Consider the following 24051-nt stretch of genomic DNA (forward strand, 5'->3'; position numbering starts at 1 on the left):
TCCTTTCCCCTGTAACTATTCCCCAGGTCGTTGCTGTAAATGAGAACGCGTTCTCAGTCTCCTTTCCCCTGTAACTATCCCCCAGGTCGTTGCTGTAAATGAGAACGTGTTCTCAGTCTCCTTTCCCCTGTAACTATTCCCCAGGTCGTTGCTGTAAATGAGAACGTGTTCTCAGTCTTCTTTCCCCTGTAACTATTCCCCAGGTCGTTGCTGTAAATGAGAACGTGTTCTCAGTCTCCTTTCCCCTGTAACTATTCCCCAGGTCGTTGCTGTAAATGAGAACGTGTTCTCAGTCTCCTTTCCCCTGTAACTATCCCCCAGGTCGTTGCTGTAAATGAGAACGCGTTCTCAGTCAACTTACCTGGTAAAATAACGGATCAATAAATAAAAGGATCTTTATATATACACCACTTGGATCCCGGTTCAGTAATAATGAAATCGGACCTTGTGTCCGATAATCTACCATTCATATAGGAGTGGTTAAAACATGCTAATAACGGACCTCCTCAGTATATCATATAGGAGTGGTTAAAACATGCTAATAACGAACCTCCTCAGAATATCAAAAACAGTTTGGTATACCTCCACTGATATGACATCCAGCCCTGGAGTTTGGTATACCTCCACTGGTATGTCATCCAGCCCTGGAGTTTGGTATACCTCCACTGGTATGTCATCCAGCCCTGGAGTTTGGTATACCTCCACTGGTATGTCATCCAGCCCTGGAGTTTGGTATACCTCCACTGGTATGTCATCCAGCCCTGGAGTTTGGTATACCTCCACTGGTATGTCATCCAGCCCTGGAGTTTGGTATACCTCCACTGGTATGTCATCCAGCCCTGGAGTTTGGTATACCTCCACTGGTATGTCATCCAGCCCTGGAGTTTGGTATACCTCCACTGGTATGTCATCCAGCCCTGGAGTTTGGTATTCCTCCACTGTTATGTCATCCAGCCCTGGAGTTTGGTGTACCTCCACTGGTATGTCATCCAGCCCTGGAGTTTGGTATACCTCCACTGTTATGTCATCCAGCCCTGGAGTTTGGTATTCCTCCACTGGTATGTCATCCAGCCCTGGAGTTTGGTATACCTCCACTGGTATGTCATCCAGCCCTGGAGTTTGGTATACCTCCACTGGTATGTCATCCAGCCCTGGAGTTTGGTATACCTCCACTGGTATGTCATCCAGCCCTGGAGTTTTCCCAGAATTAAAGGCTTTAATCGCATCAAGAAGTTCCTCTGTAATTTACCTTCACATGAGTCTTTCTGTACAGATGTTAATTTCACATTATTAATAGTAAAAATACAATTAGCTTCGATTAGTGGAGATGGAGGAAACTGAAACGAAAACATATTCTTAAAGTACTTTACTTCCTTCTTTTCAAAATATTGGTGAATCACGGGCAATTACATCATTTGTAGTTTCAGTAAATTCTTTTTGGTAGCATTTCTATGTTGAAGATTAAAAAGGAATTTGGTGCATTTTTTGCCCCATATTCCATCCAGTTCGCTTTATTTTTTATAATATATTACACTGGATCTTTCTTCAATAAGTTCCTCCGTTTCTTTGACCTGGCACTGTTTCCCAATGCTAACGTTTTAGCATTTGTGGCACACATCTCATTCGAGTCATGGTACCGATGTTAGCATTACAGCATGTACCTATCATCTAGCAGAAGAGAAGAGGTAAAAACGAGAGGGTTTACTTCGCCCCGAAATCTCTCAATAAGTGTCGGAGTTGTAAAACAAAAAAAAGTGAACTGCTAATTTGCTACGTGAGGTTTATATGCAGACTAGGGCGTGCGCCATCGCCCGCTTGTTGATTTGGTACATTCACACCAGACGCAAATCTGGACTTGTAGGTTGAAATACCAAAACAAACTCTGAACCAACTAACACAGTAATGGACATTTGACTAGCTAGCTCGCTGTTGCTAGCTAATTTGTCCTGGGATATAAACATTGGGTTGTTATTTTACCTGAAATGCACAAGCACCTTTTTTTCCCCCCTGGATCTTTCTAGAATTTTGACCCATTTTGAGTCACACTACATCGTGCGTTCTCTACTCGGACAATTAATCCACAGATAAAAGGGGAACCCGAGTTGGTTTATAGTGATCATTATCTTCTTCTTCTGTAGACTTTATATGGCGGTTGGTAACCAACTTTAAGGTGCATTACCACCACCAACTGGACTGGAGTGTGGACTTCAGTTCATCTTTCAATCATGGGTATATGCTCCTAAAAAACCAATGAGTAGATGGGAGTGGTGGGACTTGCAGCACGTCATCTAAACCACTCGCGCACATCAACGAGCGTCTGTTTGGCTACTTGGCTCTATTTCCAAACTGCCAACGCGTATCTGCATCGGTCTAGTCAGCATGTGAGGTATGTTACAAATGCACTGTTATGGATGGACGCCGTGGCAACTGTGAAAAAAAAAAAAAAACTTTATATGAGAGTTGTGCCTGTTGTTTACACACGTATCTGCCCTCTCATTGGCTAGAATGGTCCCACTCAATTATCTTGTCAATATAATAGAACATCTTTGCTGTAAAGTGACTTTGTTGAGCTTCACAATCCATTTGAGATACTTTCCAGATGATTTGGACACGATGCCGGAAAATGCTAACAACGTGAATGGGATTTGTGCCAAAAAAATGCTAACAACGTGAATGGGATTTGTGCCCAAAAAATGCTAACAACGTGAATGGGATTTGTGCCAAAAAAATGCTAACAACGTGAATGGGATTTGTGCCAAAAAAATGCTAACAACGTGAATGGGATTTGTGCCAAAAAAATGCTAACAACGTGAATGGGATTTGTGCCAAAAAAATGCTAACAACGTGAATGGGATTTGTGCCAAAAAAATGCTAATAACGTGAATGGGATTTGTGCCAAAAAAAATGCTAACAACGTGAATGGGATTTGTGCCAAAAAAATGCTAACAACGTGAATGGGATTTGTGCCAAAAAAATGCTAACAACGTGAATGGGATTTGTGCCAAAAGAATGCTAAAACAGTGTCAGAAAATAAAACCAAATCATGGATTGCCGTCATACCTTTTTCCATTAGACTGCTTACAGGGTAAAGCAAATCAATTGTGTGATTTTGTAATTTGGGTGAACTATCCCTTTAATGGACTCCTTTTAGAAAATCGGCTGAGTTATTTAAGGCCCATCTCTTCTCCCACCATGGTATCGATCCTCCGCTGGAACATCAATGACTTAATACATCACACTAACAAATGGCACCCAACAGGTTTTCTCCTCACAGAAAGGATGGAAATAATCAAACAAAAACACAGGAAAAACCAAGAGCAGAATAAAGTATAAAACTGCCCTCTCTCTGCCCCCCCCTCGCCCTCTCTCTGGCCCCCCGCCCTCTCTCTGCCCCCCCAGCCCTCTCGCTGCCTCTCTCTCCTTAACAAATAAATAGTTTTACCATCCAACTTCTCTCTCCCTCCCTGTACCCCTCTCTCTCTCTCGCTCTCCCTGTGCCCCTCTCTCGCTCTCCCTGTGCCCCTCTCTCTCTCTCTCGCTCTCCCTGTGCCCCTCTCTCTCTCTCTCGCTCGCTCTCCCTGTGCCCCTCTCTCTCTCTCTCTCGCTCTCCCTGTGCCCCTCTCTCTCGCTCTCCCTGTACCCCTCTCTTTCCCTCTCCCTGTGCCCCTCTCTCTCGCTCTCCCTGTGCCCCTCTCTCTCGCTCTCCCTGTGCCCCTCTCTCTCTATCCCTGTGCCTCTCTAGCTCTCTCCCTGTGCCCCTCTCTCTCTCTCTCTCTCTGTGCCCCCCTCTCTCTCACTCTCCCTGTGCCCATCTCTCTCTCTCTCTCCCTGTGCCCCTCTCTCTCTCTCCCCCGCTCTCCCTGTGCCCCTCTCTCTCCCTCGCTCTCCTAAACACAGTTTTAACCATCCAACTTTTTTAAAGGATTTTTTGCAGAAGGGATAAACGATCCAGAAAAAAACAGATGCTCTTCCCGGTTAACCTTGTAGACACATTTGTGGGATGAGAAGTCTCTTTAATAGCTCTGCTTTAGCTTTAAGCTAAATTCTGTTCGCATTTACAATCTTCTAAATAGAACAGTTTCATTTCATGAGTGCGGCGTCCTTTTAAGTTTCTTTAAATATAACTACGGCTTCCTAAATATAGCGCTTACTTCTCTCCGGTGGATTGAAAACAGGCAAGTATTCTCAATAACAAAATAGGCAGCGGGAAAACTTTAGAAGAGAATGTATTAAGTAATGTGGTTTCGTAGGTAGATGTCCGTAGTAGTGATAGTCAATGAGGATTCCTGTCTTCCACTTTGATGCTGGTAGTTACTTTGTTTCCTAGTACATCATTTTTACAACTCATGCATTATTAACAATGATGGATAAATAATTACACTGGGGGAAATGGGGAGAACTCAAACTCAAACTAAATATTTTAAAGACGATTAACATTTCACAAACTATAGTTCTTTATTTGAAATAATATGAGTTGCTACTTGGTGGTAGTTGTTTGTCCTTGGGTGCGTTCGTAAAGTCCCTCTGGCTGTCTACTCCCATTTCAGAACAGAATGTCGTCCGTGTGAGAGAATAACTGATTCATTTATAAACACGCAACACACCCGTTGAATATGACCGGTGTCAGTAAACCTCTGTAAAAAGAAAAACGTAATTCAATTGTTGCCAGCAGCACAGTTACAGTCACCAACGCTCTGGATAACATGTAAACAGCCTAACCAGCTCTGCTTGGGGGAGTAAAATGGTCAGTGAGTGAGGTGTTCTCTCATTATGTGTCTGGAAGTAGCTAGCAAGCTAACCAACTTTAGCCAGTTAGCTTGTGTGCTTGATTGCCGTTGTGAGGTCAGGACGCTCAGATCAACCCTACTCCTCGGCCAGAGCGTTTCAGTGTGCGCTCTGAATGTACGAACTGACAACGCACTCCAGAGTGAATTTACGAACTGACAACGCACTCCAGAGTGAATTTACGAACGCACCCATTGTTGTTGCCATGGTTTGTTGAGGAGATTCTAGAATGTGTTCCAAGAGTTCTTTCAGAACCAGAGCAGGTCTCCTCTCTTCAGTGCTTCTGAGACGGCAGAGTGAAAGACCATTGATCGCTCCGCCTGCGTCCCAAATGCCAACCTATCCCCCTATATAGTGCGCACTACTTTTTTGACCAGAACCCTATGTGCTTTGGGATACAGCCTCAGACGGCAGCGCAGAAGACCGTGGATCCTCTCTCTCTTGAGGTGAGGAGGCGTATGGTACCGTATGAAGGATGCTAGTGGTCTCGAGTCCCATCCAGTGACGCCACATCCTCCTCTTGGTCACCCTCTCCTGTGTCTGTGTCACTGTGTCCTTCCCTCCTTCACTCATCTTCCTCCTCCTCCTCCTCCTCCTCCCCGTCAGAGAGAGAGGCGCAGGGACAGATCTGTCGGTATCCATCCAGCCAGTTCTCCACCATTTGTGTGACCAGTGGGTGGTTGCGTCGCCGGGACGACTTCTGCATTGCGGCCAACATGCCTCCCTCCGTTACACAGCAGTCCAGCCACTCCCTCAACAACTTCTCCTGCTGCTCCTCGTTACCCATCTAGACACAGAGAGAGAGAGAGAGAGAGAGAGAGAGAGAGAGAGAGAGACACATTGGAAAGAATTAACAACAAAAAAACTAAGCGGACTAGAATGCTATTTGGCCCTAAACAGAGAGTACACAGCGGCAGAATACCTGACCACTGTGACTGACTGAGGAGGAGGCGTGTCTACAGAGACACCGTATTAATGAAGGTGGGGAGGAGGAGGCGTGTCTACAGAGACACCGTATTAATGAAGGTGGAGGAGGAGGAGGCGTGCCTACAGAGACACCGTATTAATGAAGGTGGGGAGGAGGAGGAAAGAATTACAATCTTTGTCTTGCCCATAAACCCTCTGAATGTCACACATACACAATCCACGTCTCAAGGTCTAACAATCCTTCTTTAACCCGTCTCCTCCCCTTCATCTACACTGATTGAAGTGGATTCAACAAGTGACATCAATAAGGGATCATAGCTTTCACCTGGATTCACCTGGTCAGGCTGTCATGGAAAGATCAGGTGTTACTAATGTTTAATACATTTAGTGGATTTTTACCTTCTGATCGCTGGAGACCAATAAGAAACCAGCCACATGGCAGCGAACTGAAGCACATCACCTTTTCCACAGTGACGTTTATGAAATGCTGGCCTTTATAACCTTGCAGGAATGAAATGTGGAGATCCAAGCTGTAGGCTTCTGGAGCCGTGCCCAAATGACAGTACAGCACCAAACCTACCGAGTTGATTTGTGATTTCTAGAATGTTCTCATTATATGTCCGGACTTTTCACTGTAACTCATTTTTTAATAATTTATATCGTGTTAAATATGATCCACTATCGGTAGCCACCGTCAGTAATACCCACATACATTAATAACTGTCTCTTTACTGTCAGTTATACCCACATACATTAATAACTGTCTCTTTACTGTCAGTTATACCCACATACATTAATAACTGTCACTTTACTGTCAGTTATACCCACATACATTAATAACTGTCACTTTACTGTCAGTTATACCCACATACATTAATATCTGTCAGTTATACCCACATATATTAATAACTGTCTCTTTACTGTCAGTTATACCCACATTTATAACTGTCAGTTATACCCACATACATTAATAACTGTCACTTTACTGTCAGTTATACCCACATACATCAATAACTGTCACTTTACTGTCAGTTATACCCACATACATTAATAACTGTCTCTTTACTGTCAGTTATACCCACATACATTAATAACTGTCACTTTACTGTCAGTTATACCCACATACATTAATAACTCTCTTTACTGTCAGTTATACCCACATACATTAATAACTGTCACTTTACTGTCAGTTATACCCACATACATTAATAACTGTCACTTTACTGTCAGTTATACCCACATACATTAATATCTGTCAGTTATACCCACATATATTAATAACTGTCTCTTTACTGTCAGTTATACCCACATTTATAACTGTCAGTTATACCCACATACATTAATAACTGTCACTTTACTGTCAGTTATACCCACATACATCAATAACTGTCACTTTACTGTCAGTTATACCCACATACATTAATAACTGTCTCTTTACTGTCAGTTATACCCACATACATTAATAACTGTCACTTTACTGTCAGTTATACCCACATACATTAATAACTCTCTTTACTGTCAGTTATACCCACATACATTAATAACTGTCACTTTACTGTCAGTTATACCCACATACATTAATATCTGTCATTTATACCCACATATATTAATAACTGTCTCTTTACTGTCAGTTATACCCACATTTATAACTGTCAGTTATACCCACATACATTAATAACTGTCACTTTACTGTCAGTTATACCCACATACATTAATATCTGTCAATTATACCCACATACATTAATAACTGTCACTTTACTGTCAGTTATACCCACATACATTAATATCTGTCAGTTATGCCCACATACATTAATAACTGTCAGTTATACCCACATACATTAATAACTGTCAGTTATACCCACATACATTAATAACTGTCTCTTTACTGTCAGTTATACCCACATACATTAATAACTGTCACTTTACTGTCAGTTATACCCACATACATTAATAACTGTCAGTTATACCCACATACATTAATAACTGTCTCTTTACTATCAGTTATACCCACATTTATAACTGTCACTTTACTGTCAGTTTCCTTCCATTCTGCATCATTCCATTACATAGTTAGTTCCCCATGGTGTTGGTGAGAGTCTCAGCTGTCCACAGAGGGGTTATACTAGTGTGTAGCCCAAACCGGTCGGACGTTACAGACGGAAGAGGCTGTACCGACTTCAGACGAGTCTAGTGGGCGTCCCAACGGAGAACGCCATGGTGTTGGTGAGAGTGATCTTAATACATATCTAGGCCAACCCGTTCAGACGCTACAGACGTTCTTCGTGAGAAGACAGATTTTCAGGATGTCTCCTGGTCTGACAAACGGCGCTCTAGCTCTCCCACTTTTCACTGTAGACGCGGAAGGGCGATATCGGCGGGTTGAGACGCCCCCCCCCCCAAAAAATCTCTCTAGTTTAAACGGATGCATTTTAATATTTATGTAATTAGATTTGCTCTGGGGGGTGGGCGTGGAAAATGTAGGCTAAGAGTTAATGTTAATGTGATAAGAGTTCATGTTAATGTGATAAGAGTTAATGTTAATGTGATAAGAGTTAATGTTACCTCTTGTGCAGACAGGAAATGTACGTGCAGCAGCTTTCTCTCGCTGTCCACCAGCGGCAGGAAGGTTACGGTGACGTCATCGTCAGTGTTGAGGTTGGCGCCCGCGCCGCGATTGTCGTAGCCGTCGTTCTCCATGGCGACCAGGGCAGAGAAGTGTCCGCGTGTGTAACCCAGGGCGATGGGACTCTTCCAACAGAAGCTCTGCTCCCACAACAGGGGCAGGTACACACCTGTACAGGTAGAGAGACAGGTCAGTCTCAGACAGGTACACACCTGTACAGGTAGAGAGACAGGTCAGTGTCAGACAGGGTACACACCTGTACAGGTAGAGACACAGGTCAGTGTCAGACAGGGTACACACCTGTACAGGTAGAGAGGCAGGTCAGTGCCTCTATCAGTTAATAAAATGCCTTTCTCTCCTACTATGTACATAGTGCTAAAAATATATCACCTAACCAAACCTACACGTACATATTACCTCAATCAATCTCCCAACTACCTCGTACCCCAGTACGGCGACTCACTACTACCTCGTACCCCAGTACGCCGACTCACTACTACCTCGTACCCCAGTACGCCGACTCACTACTACCTCGTACCCCAGTACGCCGACTCACTACTACCTCGTACCCCAGTACGCCGACTCACTACTACCTCGTACCCCAGTACCCCGACTCACTGCTACCTCGTACCCCAGTACGCCGACTCACTACTACCTCGTACCCCAGTACCCCGACTCACTGCTACCTCGTACCCCAGTACCCCGACTCACTACTACCTCGTATCCCAGTACCCTGACTCGGTACTACCTCGTACCCCAGTACCGCGACTCACTACTACCTCGTACCACAGTACCCCGACTCACTACTACCTCGTACCCCAGTACCCTGACTCACTATTATCTCGTACCCCAGTACCCCGACTCACTACTACCTCGTACCCCAACTCACTATTACCTCGTACCCCACTACACCGACTCACTACTACCTCGTACCCCGACTCACTACTACCTCGTACCCCGACAAGCATTTCGCTACACTCGTATTAACATCTGCTAACCATGTGTATGTGACAAATTAAATTTGATGATTTGATTTGACTCACTACTACCTCGTACCCCAGTACCCCGACTCACTACTACCTCGTACCCCAGTACCCTGGCTCACTACTACCTCGTACCCCAGTACCCCGACTCACTACTACCTCGTACCCCAGTACCCCAACTCACTGCTACCTCGTACCCCAGTACCCTGACTCACTACTACCTCGTACCCCAGTACCCCGACTCACTGCTACCTCGTACCCCAGTACCCTGACTCACTACTACCTCGTACCCCGACTCACTACTACCTCGTACCCCAGTACCCCGACTCACTACTACTTCGTACCCCAGTACCCCGACTCACTACTACCTCGTACCCCAGTACCCCGACTCACTACTACCTCGTACCCCGACTTACTACCTCGTACCCCAGTACCCCGACTCACTACTACCTCGTACCCCAGTACCCTGACTCACTACTACCTCGTACTCCAGTACCCCGACTCACTACTACCTCGTACCCCAGTACCCCGACTCACTACTACCTCGTACCCCAGTACCCCGACTCACTGCTACCTCGTACCTCAGTACCCCGACTCACTACTACCTCGTACCCCAGTACGCCGACTCACTACTACCTCGTACCCCGACTCACTACTACCTCGTACCCCAGTACCCCGACTCACTACTACCTCGTACCCCAGTACCCCGACTCACTACTACCTCGTACCCCAGTACCCTGACTTACTATTACCTCGTACCCCAGTACCCTGACTCACTACTACCTCGTACCCCAGTACCCTGACTCACTACTACCTCGTACCCCAGTACCCTGACTCACTACTACCTCGTACCCCAGTACCCTGACTCACTATTACCTCGTACCCCAGTACCCCGACTCACTACTACCTCGTACCCCAACTCACTATTACCTCGTACCCCGACTCACTATTACCTCGTACCCCACTACACCGACTCACTACTACCTCGTACCCCGACTCACTACTACCTCGTACCCCAGTACCCCGACTCACTACTACCTCGTACCCCAGTACCCCGACTCACTACTACCTCGTACCCCAGTACCCTGACTCACGACTACCTCGTACCCCAGTACCCTGACTCGGTACGGCTACTCCTTCTATATAGACTGTACATCGCCTCGTTACTGTTATTGTGTTTTCTTTTTATCAATTTGCTAATTTTCTTTTTAACTGCAATGTTGGGAGAGAACTCATAAGTAAGCATTCCACGGTGAAGTCTACATATAAAATTACATTTTATTAAGATTTTATTTGATCCAAAAATAATAACAAATGAAAACACTTATTCCCCCAACGAGGTCCTTGAGGGGTCCTTTCATGATCTAGTGTTGCCTGCATTGGTTGCTAGGGCCTTTCTATTAACTGTAGTCTGTTTTGAACATGAAAGGAAATGGATTTACATGGAGAGCTATGTTGTTTTAATGTTACCCAGCAACCATGCATGGCAACCCCACTCCTGGGCCCCTCGCGCCCACAACGCACATACAACTCTGCTATGGGCTAATATGTTGTTCCTATAAGGTTTCATATGTAGGCTCGGTTTAGACAGAGACAGAGACACACACACACCTCATGATACAGCTTCCTCTGGTCTAATAACAACACAGTCTCTTTCTACAGCTTCCTCTGGTCTGATAACAACACACACAGTCTCTATCTACAGCTTCCTCTGGTCTAATAACACACAGTCTCTATCTACAGCTTCCTCTGGTCTGATAACAACACACACAGTCTCTATCTACAGCTTCTTCTGGTCTAATAACAACACACACAGTCTCTATCTACAGCTTCCTCTGGTCTAATAACACACAGTCTCTATCTACAGCTTCCTCTGGTCTAATAACATACAGTCTCTATCTACAGCTTCCTCTGGTCTAATAACATACAGTCTCTATCTACAGCTTCCTCCGGTCTAATAACAACACACACAGTCTCTATCTACAGCTTCCTCTGGTCTAATAACACACAGTCTCTATCTACAGCTTCCTCCGGTCTAATAACAACACACACAGTCTCTATCTACAGCTTCCTCTGGTCTAATGACAACACACACAGTCTCTATCTACAGCTTCCCCTGGTCTAATAACAATACACACAGTCTCTATCTACAGCTTCCTCTGGTCTAATAACACACAGTCTCTATCTACAGCTTCCTCCGGTCTAATAACAACACACACAGTCTCTATCTACAGCTTCCTCTGGTCTGATAACAACACACACAGTCTCTATCTACAGCTTCCTCTGGTCTAATAACACACAGTCTCTATCTACAGCTTCCTCTGGTCTAATAACAACACACACAGTCTCTATCTACAGCTTCCTCTGGTCTAATAACAACACACACAGTCTCTATCTACAGCTTCCTCTGGTCTAATAACAACACACACAGTCTCTATCTACAGCTTCCTCCGGTCTAATAACAACACACACAGTCTCTATCTACAGCTTCCTCCGGTCTAATAACAACACACACAGTCTCTATCTACAGCTTCCTCTGGTCTAATAACACAGTCTATCTACAGCTTCTTCTGGTCTAATAACAACACACACAGTCTCTATCTACAGCTTCTTCTGGTCTAATAACAACACACACAGTCTCTATCTACAGCTTCCTCTGGTCTAATAACAACACACACAGTCTCTATCTACAGCTTCCTCTGGTCTAATAACAACACACACAGTCTCTATCTACAGCTTCCTCTGGTCTAATAACAACACACACAGTCTCTATCTACAGCTTCCTCTGGTCTAATAACAACACACACAGTCTCTATCTATAGCTTCCTCCGGTCTAATAACACACAGTCTCTATCTACAGCGTCCTCTGGTCTAATAACACACAGTCTCTATCTACAGCTTCCTCTGGTCTAATAACACACAGTCTCTATCTACAGCTTCCTCTGGTCTAATAACACACAGTCTCTATCTACAGCTTCCTCTGGTCTAATAACACACAGTCTCTATCTACAGCTTCCTCCGGTCTAATAACACACAGTCTCTATCTACAGCTTCCTCTGGTCTAATAACACACAGTCTCTCTACAGCTTCCTCCGGTCTAATAACACACAGTCTCTATCTACAGCTTCCTCCGGTCTGATAACACACAGTCTCTATCTACAGCTTCCTCTGGTCTAATAAGACACAGTCTCTATCTACAGCTTCCTCTGGTCTAATAACAGACAGTCTCTATCTACAGCTTCCTCTGGTCTAATAACACACAGTCTCTATCTACAGCTTCCTCTGGTCTAATAACACACAGTCTCTATCTACAGCTTCCTCCGGTCTGATAACACACAGTCTCTATCTACAGCTTCCTCTGGTCTAATAAGACACAGTCTCTATCTACAGCTTCCTCCGGTCTAATAACACACAGTCTCTATCTACAGCTTCCTCTGGTCTAATAACACACAGTCTCTATCTACAGCTTCCTCTGGTCTAATAACACACACAGTCTCTATCTACAGCTTCCTCTAGTCTAATAACACACAGTCTCTATCTACAGCTTCCTCTGGTCTAATAACACACAGTCTCTATCTACAGCTTCCTCCGGTCTGATAACAACACACTATTTCACATGCAGGGTCCAGGTTGTTAAAATCCTGCCACCCACTCTATAATGACTTGAAGTGTGTGTCTCTATCTCTCTATCTCTACAGGTCTGGGGTCAGACTGACTGGTCTACTTATATAGATGTGAGTTATAGCTAGAACCGTTACGCAGCTGCCCATTAGTCTCTCTCTCTCTCTCTCTACAGGTCTGGGGTCAGACTGACTGGTCTACTTATATAGATGTGAGTTATAGCTAGAACCGTTACCTAGCTGCCCATTAGTCTCTATCTCTCTCTCTACAGGTCTGGGGTCAGACTGACTGGTCTACTTATATAGATGTGAGTTATAGCTAGAACCGTTACGCAGCTGCCCATTAGTCTCTATCTCTCTCTCTCTACAGGTCTGGGGTCAGACTGACTGGTCTACTTATATAGATGTGAGTTATAGCTAGAACCGTTACGCAGCTGCCCATTAGTCTCTCTCTCTCTCTCTCTACAGGTCTGGGGTCAGACTGACTGGTCTACTTATATAGATGTGAGTTATAGCTAGAACCGTTACGCAGCTGCCCATTAGTCTCTATCTCTCTCTCTACAGGTCTGGGGTCAGACTGACTGGTCTACTTATATAGATGTGAGTTATAGCTAGAACCCTGAAGTGTTTTGGTCCTCGTTAAACCTGCTTATTATCACAATAGACTCCCGAGATAATAATTCTGCCGCTCCACTCACCTTGGAAACGAGTGTAGCCTAACGTCTCTCCACTCACCTTGGAAACGAGTGTAGCCTAACGTTTTCTCCACTCACCTTGGAAACGAGTGTAGCCTAACGTCTCTCCACTCACCTTGGAAACGAGTGTAGCCTAACGTCTCTCCACTCACCTTGGAAACGAGTGTAGCCTAACGTTTTCAACACTCACCTTGGAAACGAGTGTAGCCTAACGCCTCTCCACTCACCTTGGAAACGAGTGTAGCCTAACGTCTCTCCACTCACTTTGGAAACGAGTGTAGCCTAACGTCTCTCCACTCACCTTGGAAACGAGTGTAGCCTAACGTCTCTCCACTCACCTTGGAAACGAGTGTAGCCTAACGTCTCTCCACTCACCTTGGAAACGAGTGTAGCCTAACGTCTCTCCACTCACCTTGGAAACGAGTGTAGCCTAACGTCTCTCCACTCACCTTGGAAACGAGTGTAGCCTAACGTCTCTCCACTCACCTTGGAAACGAGTGTAGCCTAACGTCTCTCCACTCACCTTGGAAACGAGTGTAGCCTAACGTCTCTCCACTCACCTTGGTAACGAGTGTAGCCTAACGTTTTCTCCACTCACCTTGGAAACGAGTGTAGCCTAACGTCTCTCCACTCACCTTGGAAACGAGTGTAGCCTAACGTCTCTCCACTCACCTTGGAAACGAGTGTAGCCTAACGTCTCTCCACTCACCTTGGAAACGAGTGTAGCCTAACGTCTCTCCACTCACCTTGGAAACGAGTGTAGCCTAACGTTTTCTCCACTCACCTTGGAAACGAGTGTAGCCTAACGTCTCTCCACTCACCTTGGAAACGAGTGTAGCCTAACGTCTCTCCACTCACCTTGGAAACGAGTGTAGCCTAACGTCTCTCCACTCACCTTGGAAACGAGTGTAGCCTAACGTCTCTCCACTCACCTTGGAAACGAGTGTAGCCTAACGTTTTCTCCACTCACCTTGGAAACGAGTGTAGCCTAACGTCTCTCCACTCACCTTGGAAACGAGTGTAGCCTAACGTCTCTCCACTCACCTTGGAAACGAGTGTAGCCTAACGTCACTCCACTCACCTTGGAAACGAGCGTAGCCTAACGTCTCTCCACTCACCTTGGAAACGAGCGTAGCCTAACGTCTCTCCACTCACCTTGGAAACGAGCGTAGCCTAACGTCTCTCCACTCACCTTGGAAACGAGCGTAGCCTAACGTCTCTCCACTCACCTTGGAAACGAGCGTAGCCTAACGTCACTCCACTCACCTTGGAAACGAGCGTAGCCTAACGTCTCTCCACTCACCTTGGAAACGAGCGTAGCCTAACGTCTCTCCACTCACCTTGGAAACGAGCGTAGCCTAACGTCTCTCCACTCACCTTGGAAACGAGCGTAGCCTAACGTCTCTCCACTCACCTTGGAAACGAGTGTAGCCTAACGTCTCTCCACTCACCTTGGAAACGAGTGTAGCCTAACGTCTCTCCACTCACCTTGGAAACGAGTGTAGCCTAACGTCACTCCACTCACCTTGGAAACGAGCGTAGCCTAACGTCTCTCCACTCACCTTGGAAACGAGCGTAGCCTAACGTCTCTCCACTCACCTTGGAAACGAGCGTAGCCTAACGTCTCTCCACTCACCTTGGAAACGAGCGTAGCCTAACGTCTCTCCACTCACCTTGGACACGAGCGTAGCCTAACGTCTCTCCACTCACCTTGGAAACGAGCGTAGCCTAACGTCTCTCCACTCACCTTGGAAACGAGTGTAGCCTAACGTCTCTCCACTCACCTTGGAAACGAGCGTAGCCTAACGTCTCTCCACTCACCTTGGAAACGAGCGTAGCCTAACGTCTCTCCACTCACCTTGGAAACGAGTGTAGCCTAACGTCTCTCCACTCACCTTGGAAACGAGTGTAGCCTAACGTCTCTCCACTCACCTTGGAAACGAGTGTAGCCTAACGTCTCTCCACTCACCTTGGAAACGAGTGTAGCCTAACGTCTCTCCACTCACCTTGGAAACGAGTGTAGCCTAACGTCTCTCCACTCACCTTGGAAACGAGTGTAGCCTAACGTCTCTCCACTCACCTTGGAAACGAGTGTAGCCTAACGTCTCTCCACTCACCTTGGAAACGAGTGTAGCCTAACGCCTCTCCACTCACCTTGGAAACGAGTGTAGCCTAACGTCTCTCCACTCACCTTGGAAACGAGTGTAGCCTAACGTCTCTCCACTCACCTTGGAAACGAGTGTAGCCTAACGTCTCTCCACTCACCTTGGAAACGAGTGTAGCCTAACGTCTCTCCACTCACCTTGGAAACGAGTGTAGCCTAACGTCTCTCCACGGAAACTCTTGTAATACTTCACTCCGTACACGATGATTGGTCGACGAAGAATGTGTGCTAGAACAAAGATGTGAGTCTGTTCCAGGCTGGCACCAGGCTGTGGGGAAGACAGCCAGACAAGAGAACAGGCAGGCAGACAGACAGACAGGAAAACAGACAGACGGACAGACAGACAGACAGACAGACAGACAGACAGACAGGAAAACAGGCAGACAGGCAGGCAGACAGGTAGACAGGCAGACAGACAGGTAGACAGGCAGGCAGACAGGCATGAGATTGGCGATTAGGAGATATTCAATGTACTACAGTACTTCAGTCTCCTCACAATGGAAGGCTTAAAGGGATAGTCTACCCAAATTACATTGGTTTCCTTATCCTGTCAGCAGTCCATGGACAAGGTACGACAGCAATCCGTGCTCCATTTTAGTTTCCATGGCACTTTTCACACATGCTAATGTTTTTAGCATTGGTGGCACAAATCCCATTCAAGTCACTGGGCTGCCATTAGCATTTCAATCAATTTGAGGTGCTTTCACATGATTTGGTCATGATAGTGACAGCTGCATATTGTATAACTCTGATCAGATAAACCAAGTACCTCAAATAATAATATTGCATTTTATAACACAGGGGATAGAAAGGCTGATCTGTGTGTGTGTGTGTCTGTCAGTCTTTGTGTGTGTCTTTGTGTGTGTCTGTGAGTCGGTCTTTGTGTCTGTCTGTCTGTCTGTCTGTCTGTCTGTCTGTCTGTCTGTCTGTCTGTCTGTCTGTCTGTCTGTCTGTCTGTGTTAGTTAGTTAGTTACCTGGCTGGCCAGAGAGAGTATGAAGGCCCAGTCCTCCTGCCACTGTTCTTCTCGGAGGGAGAAGTGGAGACCAAAGCTCTGAGAATACCACGACTCCCACTCCTTCCACCGTGTGTAGAACCTGGAACACAGAACAAACATCTCAATACCACGACTCCCACCGTGTGTAGAGAACCTGAAACACAGAACAAACATCTCATTAGCTTTGCCTGCCAGGGATCCAATACAACCCAATGTAACAGCCTACCAGGGATCCAATACAACCCAATGTAACAGCCTACCAGGGATCCAATACAACCCAATGTAACTGCCTACCAGGGATCCAATACAACCCAATGTAACAGCCTACCAGGGATCCAATACAACCCAATGTAACAGCCTACCAGGGATCCAATACAACCCAAAGAACCAGCTAAGTTCCAGACATGTTTCCATCTGTAGCTTGTTTTCCATCTTCGTTTAGAATAGTGAGCCAACGTGCTTTCAGCTCTTTAACTTCCCTGACTGATCCGAACTCATGTTCCCCTGCTCCCTGTCTCTCTGTAGTAGACATGTAGTAGGTATGTTTGGAACTTCGAATCGCAATATTGAGGGGGGGGGGGGGGGGTCACTGTAACATATGAACAATAAAGGTATATTGTATTGGCCACAGTGTGTGGAGACGGGGGCCAGAGCCCGGCCACAGTGTGTGGAAACGGGGGCCAGAGCCCAGCCACAGTGTGTGGAGACGGGGCCAGAGCCCAGCCACAGTGTGTGGATAGGGGGCCAGAGCCCAGCCACAGTGTGTGGATAGGGGGGGCCAGAGCCCGGCCACAGTGTGTGGATACGGGGCCAGAGCCCGGCCACAGTGTGTGGATAGGGGGCCAGAGCCCGGCCACAGTGTGTGGATAGGGGGCCAGAGCCCGGCCACAGTGTGTGGATACGGGGCCAGAGCCCGGCCACAGTGTGTGGATAGGGGGCCAGAGCCCGGCCACAGTGTGTGGATACGGGGCCAGAGCCCGGCCACAGTGTGTGGATAGGGGGGGGCCAGAGTCCGGCCACAGTGTGTGGATATGGGGCCAGAGCTGGCCACAGTGTGTGGATAGGGGGCCAGAGCCGAGTCACAATGTGTGGATAGGGGGGCCAGAGCCCGGCCACAGTGTGTGGATAGGGGGGCCAGAGCCGGCCACAGTGTGTGGAGAGGGGGGCCAGAGCCGGCCACAGTGTGTGGAGAGGGGGCCAGAGCTGGCCACAGTATGTGGATAGGGGGCCAGAGCCCAGTCACAGTGTGTGGACAGGGGGGCCAGAGCTGGCCACAGTGTGTGGAGAGGGGGGCCAGAGCCGGCCACAATGTGTGGAGAGGGGGCCAGAGCCCAGCCACAGTGTGTGGATAGGGGGCCAGAGCCCAGCCACAGTGTGTAGATAGGGGGCCAGAGCTGGCCACAGTGTGTGGATAGGGGGCCAGAGCCCAGCCACAGTGTGTGGATAGGGGGCCAGAGCTGGCCACAGTGTGTGGATAGGGGGCCAGAGCCCGGCCACAGTGTGTAGATAGGGGGCCAGAGCCCAGCCACAGTGTGTGGATAGGGGGGCCAGAGCAGGCCACAGTGTGTAGATAGGGGGCCAGAGCCCAGCCACAGTGTGTGGATAGGGGGCCAGAGCCCGACCACAGTGTGTGGATAGGGGGCCAGAGCCCGGCCACAGTGTGTAGATAGGGGGCCAGAGCCCAGCCACAGTGTGTAGATAGGGGGCCAGAGCCCAGCCACAGTGTGTGGATAGGGGGCCAGAGCCCGGCCACAGTGTGTGGATAGGGGGCCAGAGCCCAGCCACAGTGTGTAGATAGGGGGCCAGAGCCCAGCCACAGTGTGTGGATAGGGGGCCAGAGCCCGGCCACAGTGTGTGTGATTCTCAACAGGGAGAGCAGTCGTGCAGTCTGTCCTGTAAATCTTTGCAGGGGACAGTGTGTGTGTGTGTGTGTGTGTGTGTGTGTGTGTGTGTGTGTGTGTGTGTGTGTGTGTGTATCCATATCCGTGTGTTTCTTACCAGTGAGAGCAGTCATGCAGGCTGTCGTGGAGGGTCTTGCGGAGGACTGAGTCCTTGTCATATATCCCCCAGGTAGCCTGCAGTACTGAGTCTAAGAGACAGTCTCCCTGTGTACGGTTCCACAGGGCATACAGTCTGCTGTCCAGCCTGGTACCCAGCTCCAAGGACCAGTTGATGATGGGAGACTCCTCCTCTAGCTCTGTAGACACACACACACACACACACACACACACACACACACACACACACACAGAGAGAAAGGACACACACACACACACACACACACACACAAAGAGAGAGAGAGAAAAGACACACACAGACACACACACAGAGAGAAAGGACACACAGACACAGAGAGGACACATACATTGTTAGCCATTTAGAGAGAGAGGGAGGGAGAGAGAGGACACAGCAACTCAATTACGTAATTCTTCCCTCGTCTCCCCTTGGCCCTGCAACAACCAACTGGAGCATCCTATTTCTCCCATGTAACCCAATTACACTACTAGCTGAAATAGGTCACAAGACACCTCCGAGACCGAGACACACCTGGGAGAATCATTGGAGTAAGTGAACACTCAATAAGGATGTAGAGCTGAAACGTCTGTGTAGTTAACCCTGATGGTAACTAGCTAGCTGGGGAGAGGAGAAGGCGGTGAGGTAACTAGCTAGCTGGTGAGAGAGCGGTGAGGTAACTAGCTAGCTGGGAAGAGGAGAGGGCGGTGAGGTAACTAGCTAGCTGGGGAGAGGAGAGGGCGGTGAGGTAACTAGCTAGCTGAGGAGAGGAGAGGGCGGTGAGGTAACTAGCTAGCTGGTGAGAGGAGAGGGCAGTGAGGTAACTAGCTAGCTGGGGAGAGGAGAGGGAGGTAACTAGCTAGCTGAGGAGAGGAGAGGGAGGTGAGGTAACTAGCTAGCTGAGGAGAGGAGAGGGAGGTGAGGTAACTAGCTAGCTGAGGAGAGGGCGGTGAGGTAACTAGCTAGCTGGGGAGAGGAGAGAGCGGTGAGGTAACTAGCTAGCTGGTGAGAGGAGAGGGAGGTGAGGTAACTAGCTAGCTGGGGAGAGGAGAGGGTGGTGAGATAACTAGCTAGCTGGGGAGAGGAGAGGGCGGTGAGGTAACTAGCTAGCTGGGGAGAGGAGAGGGCGGTGAGGTAACTAGCTAGCTGGGGAGAGGAGAGGGCTGTGAGATAACTAGCTAGCTGGGGAGAGAATAGGGCGGTGAGGTAACTAGCTAGCTGGGAAGAGGAGAGGGTGGTGAGGTAACTAGCTAGCTGGGGAGAGGAGAGGGCGGTGAGGTAACTAGCTAGCTGGGGAGAGGAGAGGGCGGTGAGGTAACTAGCTAGCTGAGGAGAGGAGAGGGCGGTGAGGTAACTAGCTAGCTGGGGAGAGGAGAGGGTGGTGAGGTAACTAGCTAGCTGAGGAGAGGGCGGTGAGGTAACTAGCTAGCTGGGGAGAGGAGAGGGCAGTGAGGTAAGTAGCTAGCTGGTGAGAGGAGAGGGCGGTGAGGTAACTAGCTAGCTGAGGAGAGGGCGGTGGGGTAACTAGCTAGCTGGGGAGAGGAGGGTGGTGAGGTAACTAGCTAGCTGGTGAGAGGAGAGGGCGGTGAGGTAACTAGCTAGCTGGTGAGAGGAGAGGGCGGTAAGGTAACTAGCTAGCTTGTGAGAGGAGAGGGCGGTAAGGTAACTTGCTAGCTTGTGAGATGAGAGGGCGGTGAGCTAGCTGAGGAGAGGAGAGGACGGTGAGGTAACTAGCTAGCTGAGGAGAGGGCGGTGAGGTAACTAGCTAGCTGAGGAGAGGGCGGTGAGGTAACTAGCTAGCTGAGGAGGAGAGTGCGGTGAGGTAACTAGCTAGCTGAGGAGAGGGCGGTGAGGTAACTAGCTAGCTGGGGAGAGGAGGGTGGTGAGGTAACTAGCTAGCTGGTGAGAGGAGAGGGCGGTGAGGTAACTAGCTAGCTGGTGAGAGGAGAGGGCGGTAAGGTAACTTGCTAGCTTGTGAGATGAGAGGGCGGTGAGCTAGCTGAGGAGAGGAGAGGATGGTGAGGTAACTAGCTAGCTGAGGAGAGGGCGGTGAGGTAACTAGCTAGCTGAGGAGAGGGCGGTGAGGTAACTAGCTAGCTGAGGAGGAGAGTGCGGTGAGGTAACTAGCTAGCTGAGGAGAGGGCGGTGAGATAACTAGCTAGCTGAGGAGAGGTAAATAGCTAGCTGAGGAGAGGAGCAGATTGGGGCTCCTAAAAGGAGGACTCTTCGCTTTTCTACCTGCTCATCTGAAAGACTGACTGACGCAGAATTACCACCCACAAAATTCACACCTAACATACACTGAGTGGACAAAACATTAGGAACACCTGCTCTTTCAATAACAGCCTGACCAGGTGAATCCAGGTGAACGCTATGATCCCTTATTGATGTCACCTGTTAAATTCACTTCAATCAGTGTAGATGAAGGAGTGGATTTAAATTGAATTGAAGTGGATTTAACAAGTGACATCAATAAGGGATCATAGCGTTCACCTGGATTCACCTGGTCAGAGACAGTTTAAAGAAGGATTTTTAGGACTGGAGACAATTGAGGCATGGATTGTGTATGTGTGCCATTCGGAGCGTGAATGAGCAAGACTAAATATTCAAGTGCCTTTGAACAGGGTGTGGTTGTAGGGTCCAGGGGCACCGGTTTGTGTCAAGAACTGCAACGCTGCTGGGGTTTTCCACACTCAACAGTTTCCCCGAGTGTCTCAAGAACGGTCCACCACCCAAAGGACATCCAGCCAACATGACACAACTGTGGGAAGCATTGGAGTCAACATCCTTTCAATACTTTGTGTCGAGTCCATGACCCAATGAATTGAGGCTGTTCTAAGGGGCGCAACGCAATATTGGGAAGGTGTTCCTAATGTTCTGTACACTGTGTATATTTGGCACAGAGTTGACTGTCATGGAACAGCGTGTGCTCTTAAAGGAGCTTCTCTCTTTCATCACTTTACAACTGGTCATCTGAGACGGAAAAACACACACACACACACACACACACACACACACACACACACACACACACACACACACACACACACACACACACACACACACGATTCTAATGGTAAATATTCAACATGCAGTTCGCATCCCTGACATGGGGTGGATGGGAGATATTGAGAAATATCCAGAGATATCAAGAATCCTCTGAGATCGTTTTACCTTTCTGTACATCTCGATCTAACACCTCGTCAAACAGCTTCTCCTGGACTGCAGTGGGCAGGTCTTCGATGTCTGCAGAAACACACAACGAGAGAGAGAGAGGGAGAGAGAGAGAGAGAGAGAGAGAGAGAGAGAGAGCGGGAGAGGAATTAGGTGACTTAAAAATAAAAAAAAAAGCTAATATTATTATCAGCTAGATTACAAAATTCCCCCTGTTCACATTTGCCTATATTGACTGCCTAACACCCCCACCCCCCCACAAATCAAAACGGTCATAGTGAACACAGAAAACAACACTGAGAAAAGATGCTTGTAAAAAACTTTAATAAAATGATCTACATTTTGCCAATTGGTGACTGAACAGTAAACATGCTGTTCTTGCCCGGTAGCTCAGTTTGGTCAGACAGCTCTAGGCAGAGTGTGGGTAGTTCAATATGTTTTCCATTTCCCAATGATGGAAACTTTCAAGAGAGAGAGAGAGAGAGAGAGAGAGAAACCGAGAGAGAGAGAAACCGAGAGAGAGAGAGAGGGAGAAAGAGAGAGAGAGAGAAACCGAGAGAGAGAGAGAAAACGAGAGAGAGACAGAGACAGAGAGAGAAACCGAGAGAGAGAGAGAAACCGAGAGAGAGAGAGACAGAGACAGCGAGTGAGAAAGCGAGAGAGAGAAAAAACGAGAAAGAGAGAGAGAGAGAGAGAGAGAGAGAGAGAGAGAAACCGAGAGAGAGAAAATGAGAGCGAGAGAGAGACAGAGACAGAGAGAGAGAGGGAGCGAGAGAGAGAGAGGGAGGGAGCGAGAGAGAGAGAGAAACCGAGAGAGAGAGAGAGAGAGAGACAGAGACAGAGAGAGAGAAAGCGAGAGAGCGAGCGAGAGAGAGAGAAACCGAGAGAGAGAAAAAACGAGAAAGAGAGAGAGAGAGAGAGAGAGAGAGAGAGAGAGAGAGAGAGAGAGAGAGAAACCGAGAGAGAGAAAATGAGAGCGAGAGAGAGACAGAGACAGAGAGAGAGAGGGAGCGAGAGAGAGAGAGGGAGGGAGCGAGAGAGAGAGAGAAACCGAGAGAGAGAGAGAGAGAGAGACAGAGACAGAGAGAGAGAAAGCGAGAGAGCGAGCGAGAGAGAGAGAAACAGAGAGAGAGAAAAAACGAGAGAGAGAGAGACAGAGAGAGAGAGAAACCGAGAGAGAAAATGAGAGCGAGAGAGAGACAGAGACAGAGAGAGAGAGGGAGCGAGAGAGAGAGAGGGAGGGAGCGAGAGAGAGAAACCGAGAGAGAGAGAGATAGAGAGAGACCTCTCACTGTAATGGCCTGAAGCCAAGCTCTGCCTGCACAGAAATACTAGCCTGCTCTGAAACAGAATTACAACCAGGAACGCTACAGTATGTGTGTGTGTGTGTGTGTGTGTGTGTGTGTGTGTGTGTGTGTGTGTGTGTGTGTGTGTGTGTGTGTGTGTGTGTGTGTGTGTGTGTGTGTGTGTGTGTACAGTTAAGTGCACATTTCTGAAATCTCAATGACGATATTATGCAGGCGGGAAAAGACTGGATACAGTCTCTCTCTCCCTCACTAAGACTAGCTACTGTACTACAAGACTGGATACAGTCTCTCTCTCACTAAGACTAGCTACTGTTCTACAAGACTGGATACAGTCTCTCTCTCACTAAGACTAGCTACTGTTCTACAAGACTGGATACAGTCTCTCTCTCCCTCACTAAGACTAGCTACTGTTCTACAAGACTGGATACAGTCTCTCTCTCCCTCACTAAGACTAGCTACTGTACTACAAGACTGGATACAGTCTCTCTCTCCCTCACTAAGACTAGCTACTGTACTACAAGACTGGATACAGTCTCTCTCTCACTAAGACTAGCTACTGTTCTACAAGACTGGATACAGTCTCTCCCTCACTAAGACTAGCTACTGTTCTACAAGACTGGATACAGTCTCTCTCTCCCTCACTAAGACTAGCTACTGTTCTACAAGACTGGATACAGTCTCTCTCTCACTAAGACTAGCTACTGTACTACAAGACTGGATGCAGTCTCTCCCTCACTAAGACTAGCTACTGTTCTACAAGACTG

General features: G+C 47.7%; 1 protein-coding gene and 1 long non-coding RNA gene across 3 annotated transcripts in view; both read right to left on the bottom strand.

Moving 5' to 3' along the window:
- Positions 1-386: 386 nt before the first annotated feature.
- On the bottom strand, positions 387-1303 carry LOC139381242 (uncharacterized). Its single transcript, XR_011628541.1, has 3 exons — positions 1168-1303; positions 551-582; positions 387-502 (listed from the first exon to the last, which is right to left on the bottom strand). It is a non-coding gene; the product is annotated as an uncharacterized lncRNA (long non-coding RNA).
- A 2148-nt stretch (positions 1304-3451) lies between these two features.
- LOC139381134 (zinc finger, RAN-binding domain containing 1a) overlaps positions 3452-24051 on the bottom strand; it is a 48288-nt gene continuing 27688 nt past the window's right edge. The window contains exons 5-10 of one of the 2 annotated variants that reach the window (XM_071124455.1): positions 21981-22052; positions 18792-18990; positions 16773-16893; positions 15936-16065; positions 8275-8504; positions 3452-5572 (exon numbers count right to left, since the gene is read on the bottom strand). In XM_071124455.1, the coding sequence (XP_070980556.1) occupies positions 5351-5572; positions 8275-8504; positions 15936-16065; positions 16773-16893; positions 18792-18990; positions 21981-22052 (974 nt within the window). In that variant the 3' untranslated portion in view covers positions 3452-5350. The remainder of the gene's footprint in view (positions 5573-8274; positions 8505-15935; positions 16066-16772; positions 16894-18791; positions 18991-21980; positions 22053-24051) is intronic. The other variant, XM_071124456.1, reaches the window with a different exon arrangement.

This window comes from Oncorhynchus clarkii, chromosome 23 (genome assembly GCF_045791955.1).
Source record: "Oncorhynchus clarkii lewisi isolate Uvic-CL-2024 chromosome 23, UVic_Ocla_1.0, whole genome shotgun sequence".
In the NCBI taxonomy this organism is placed as follows: Eukaryota; Metazoa; Chordata; class Actinopteri; order Salmoniformes; family Salmonidae; genus Oncorhynchus; species Oncorhynchus clarkii.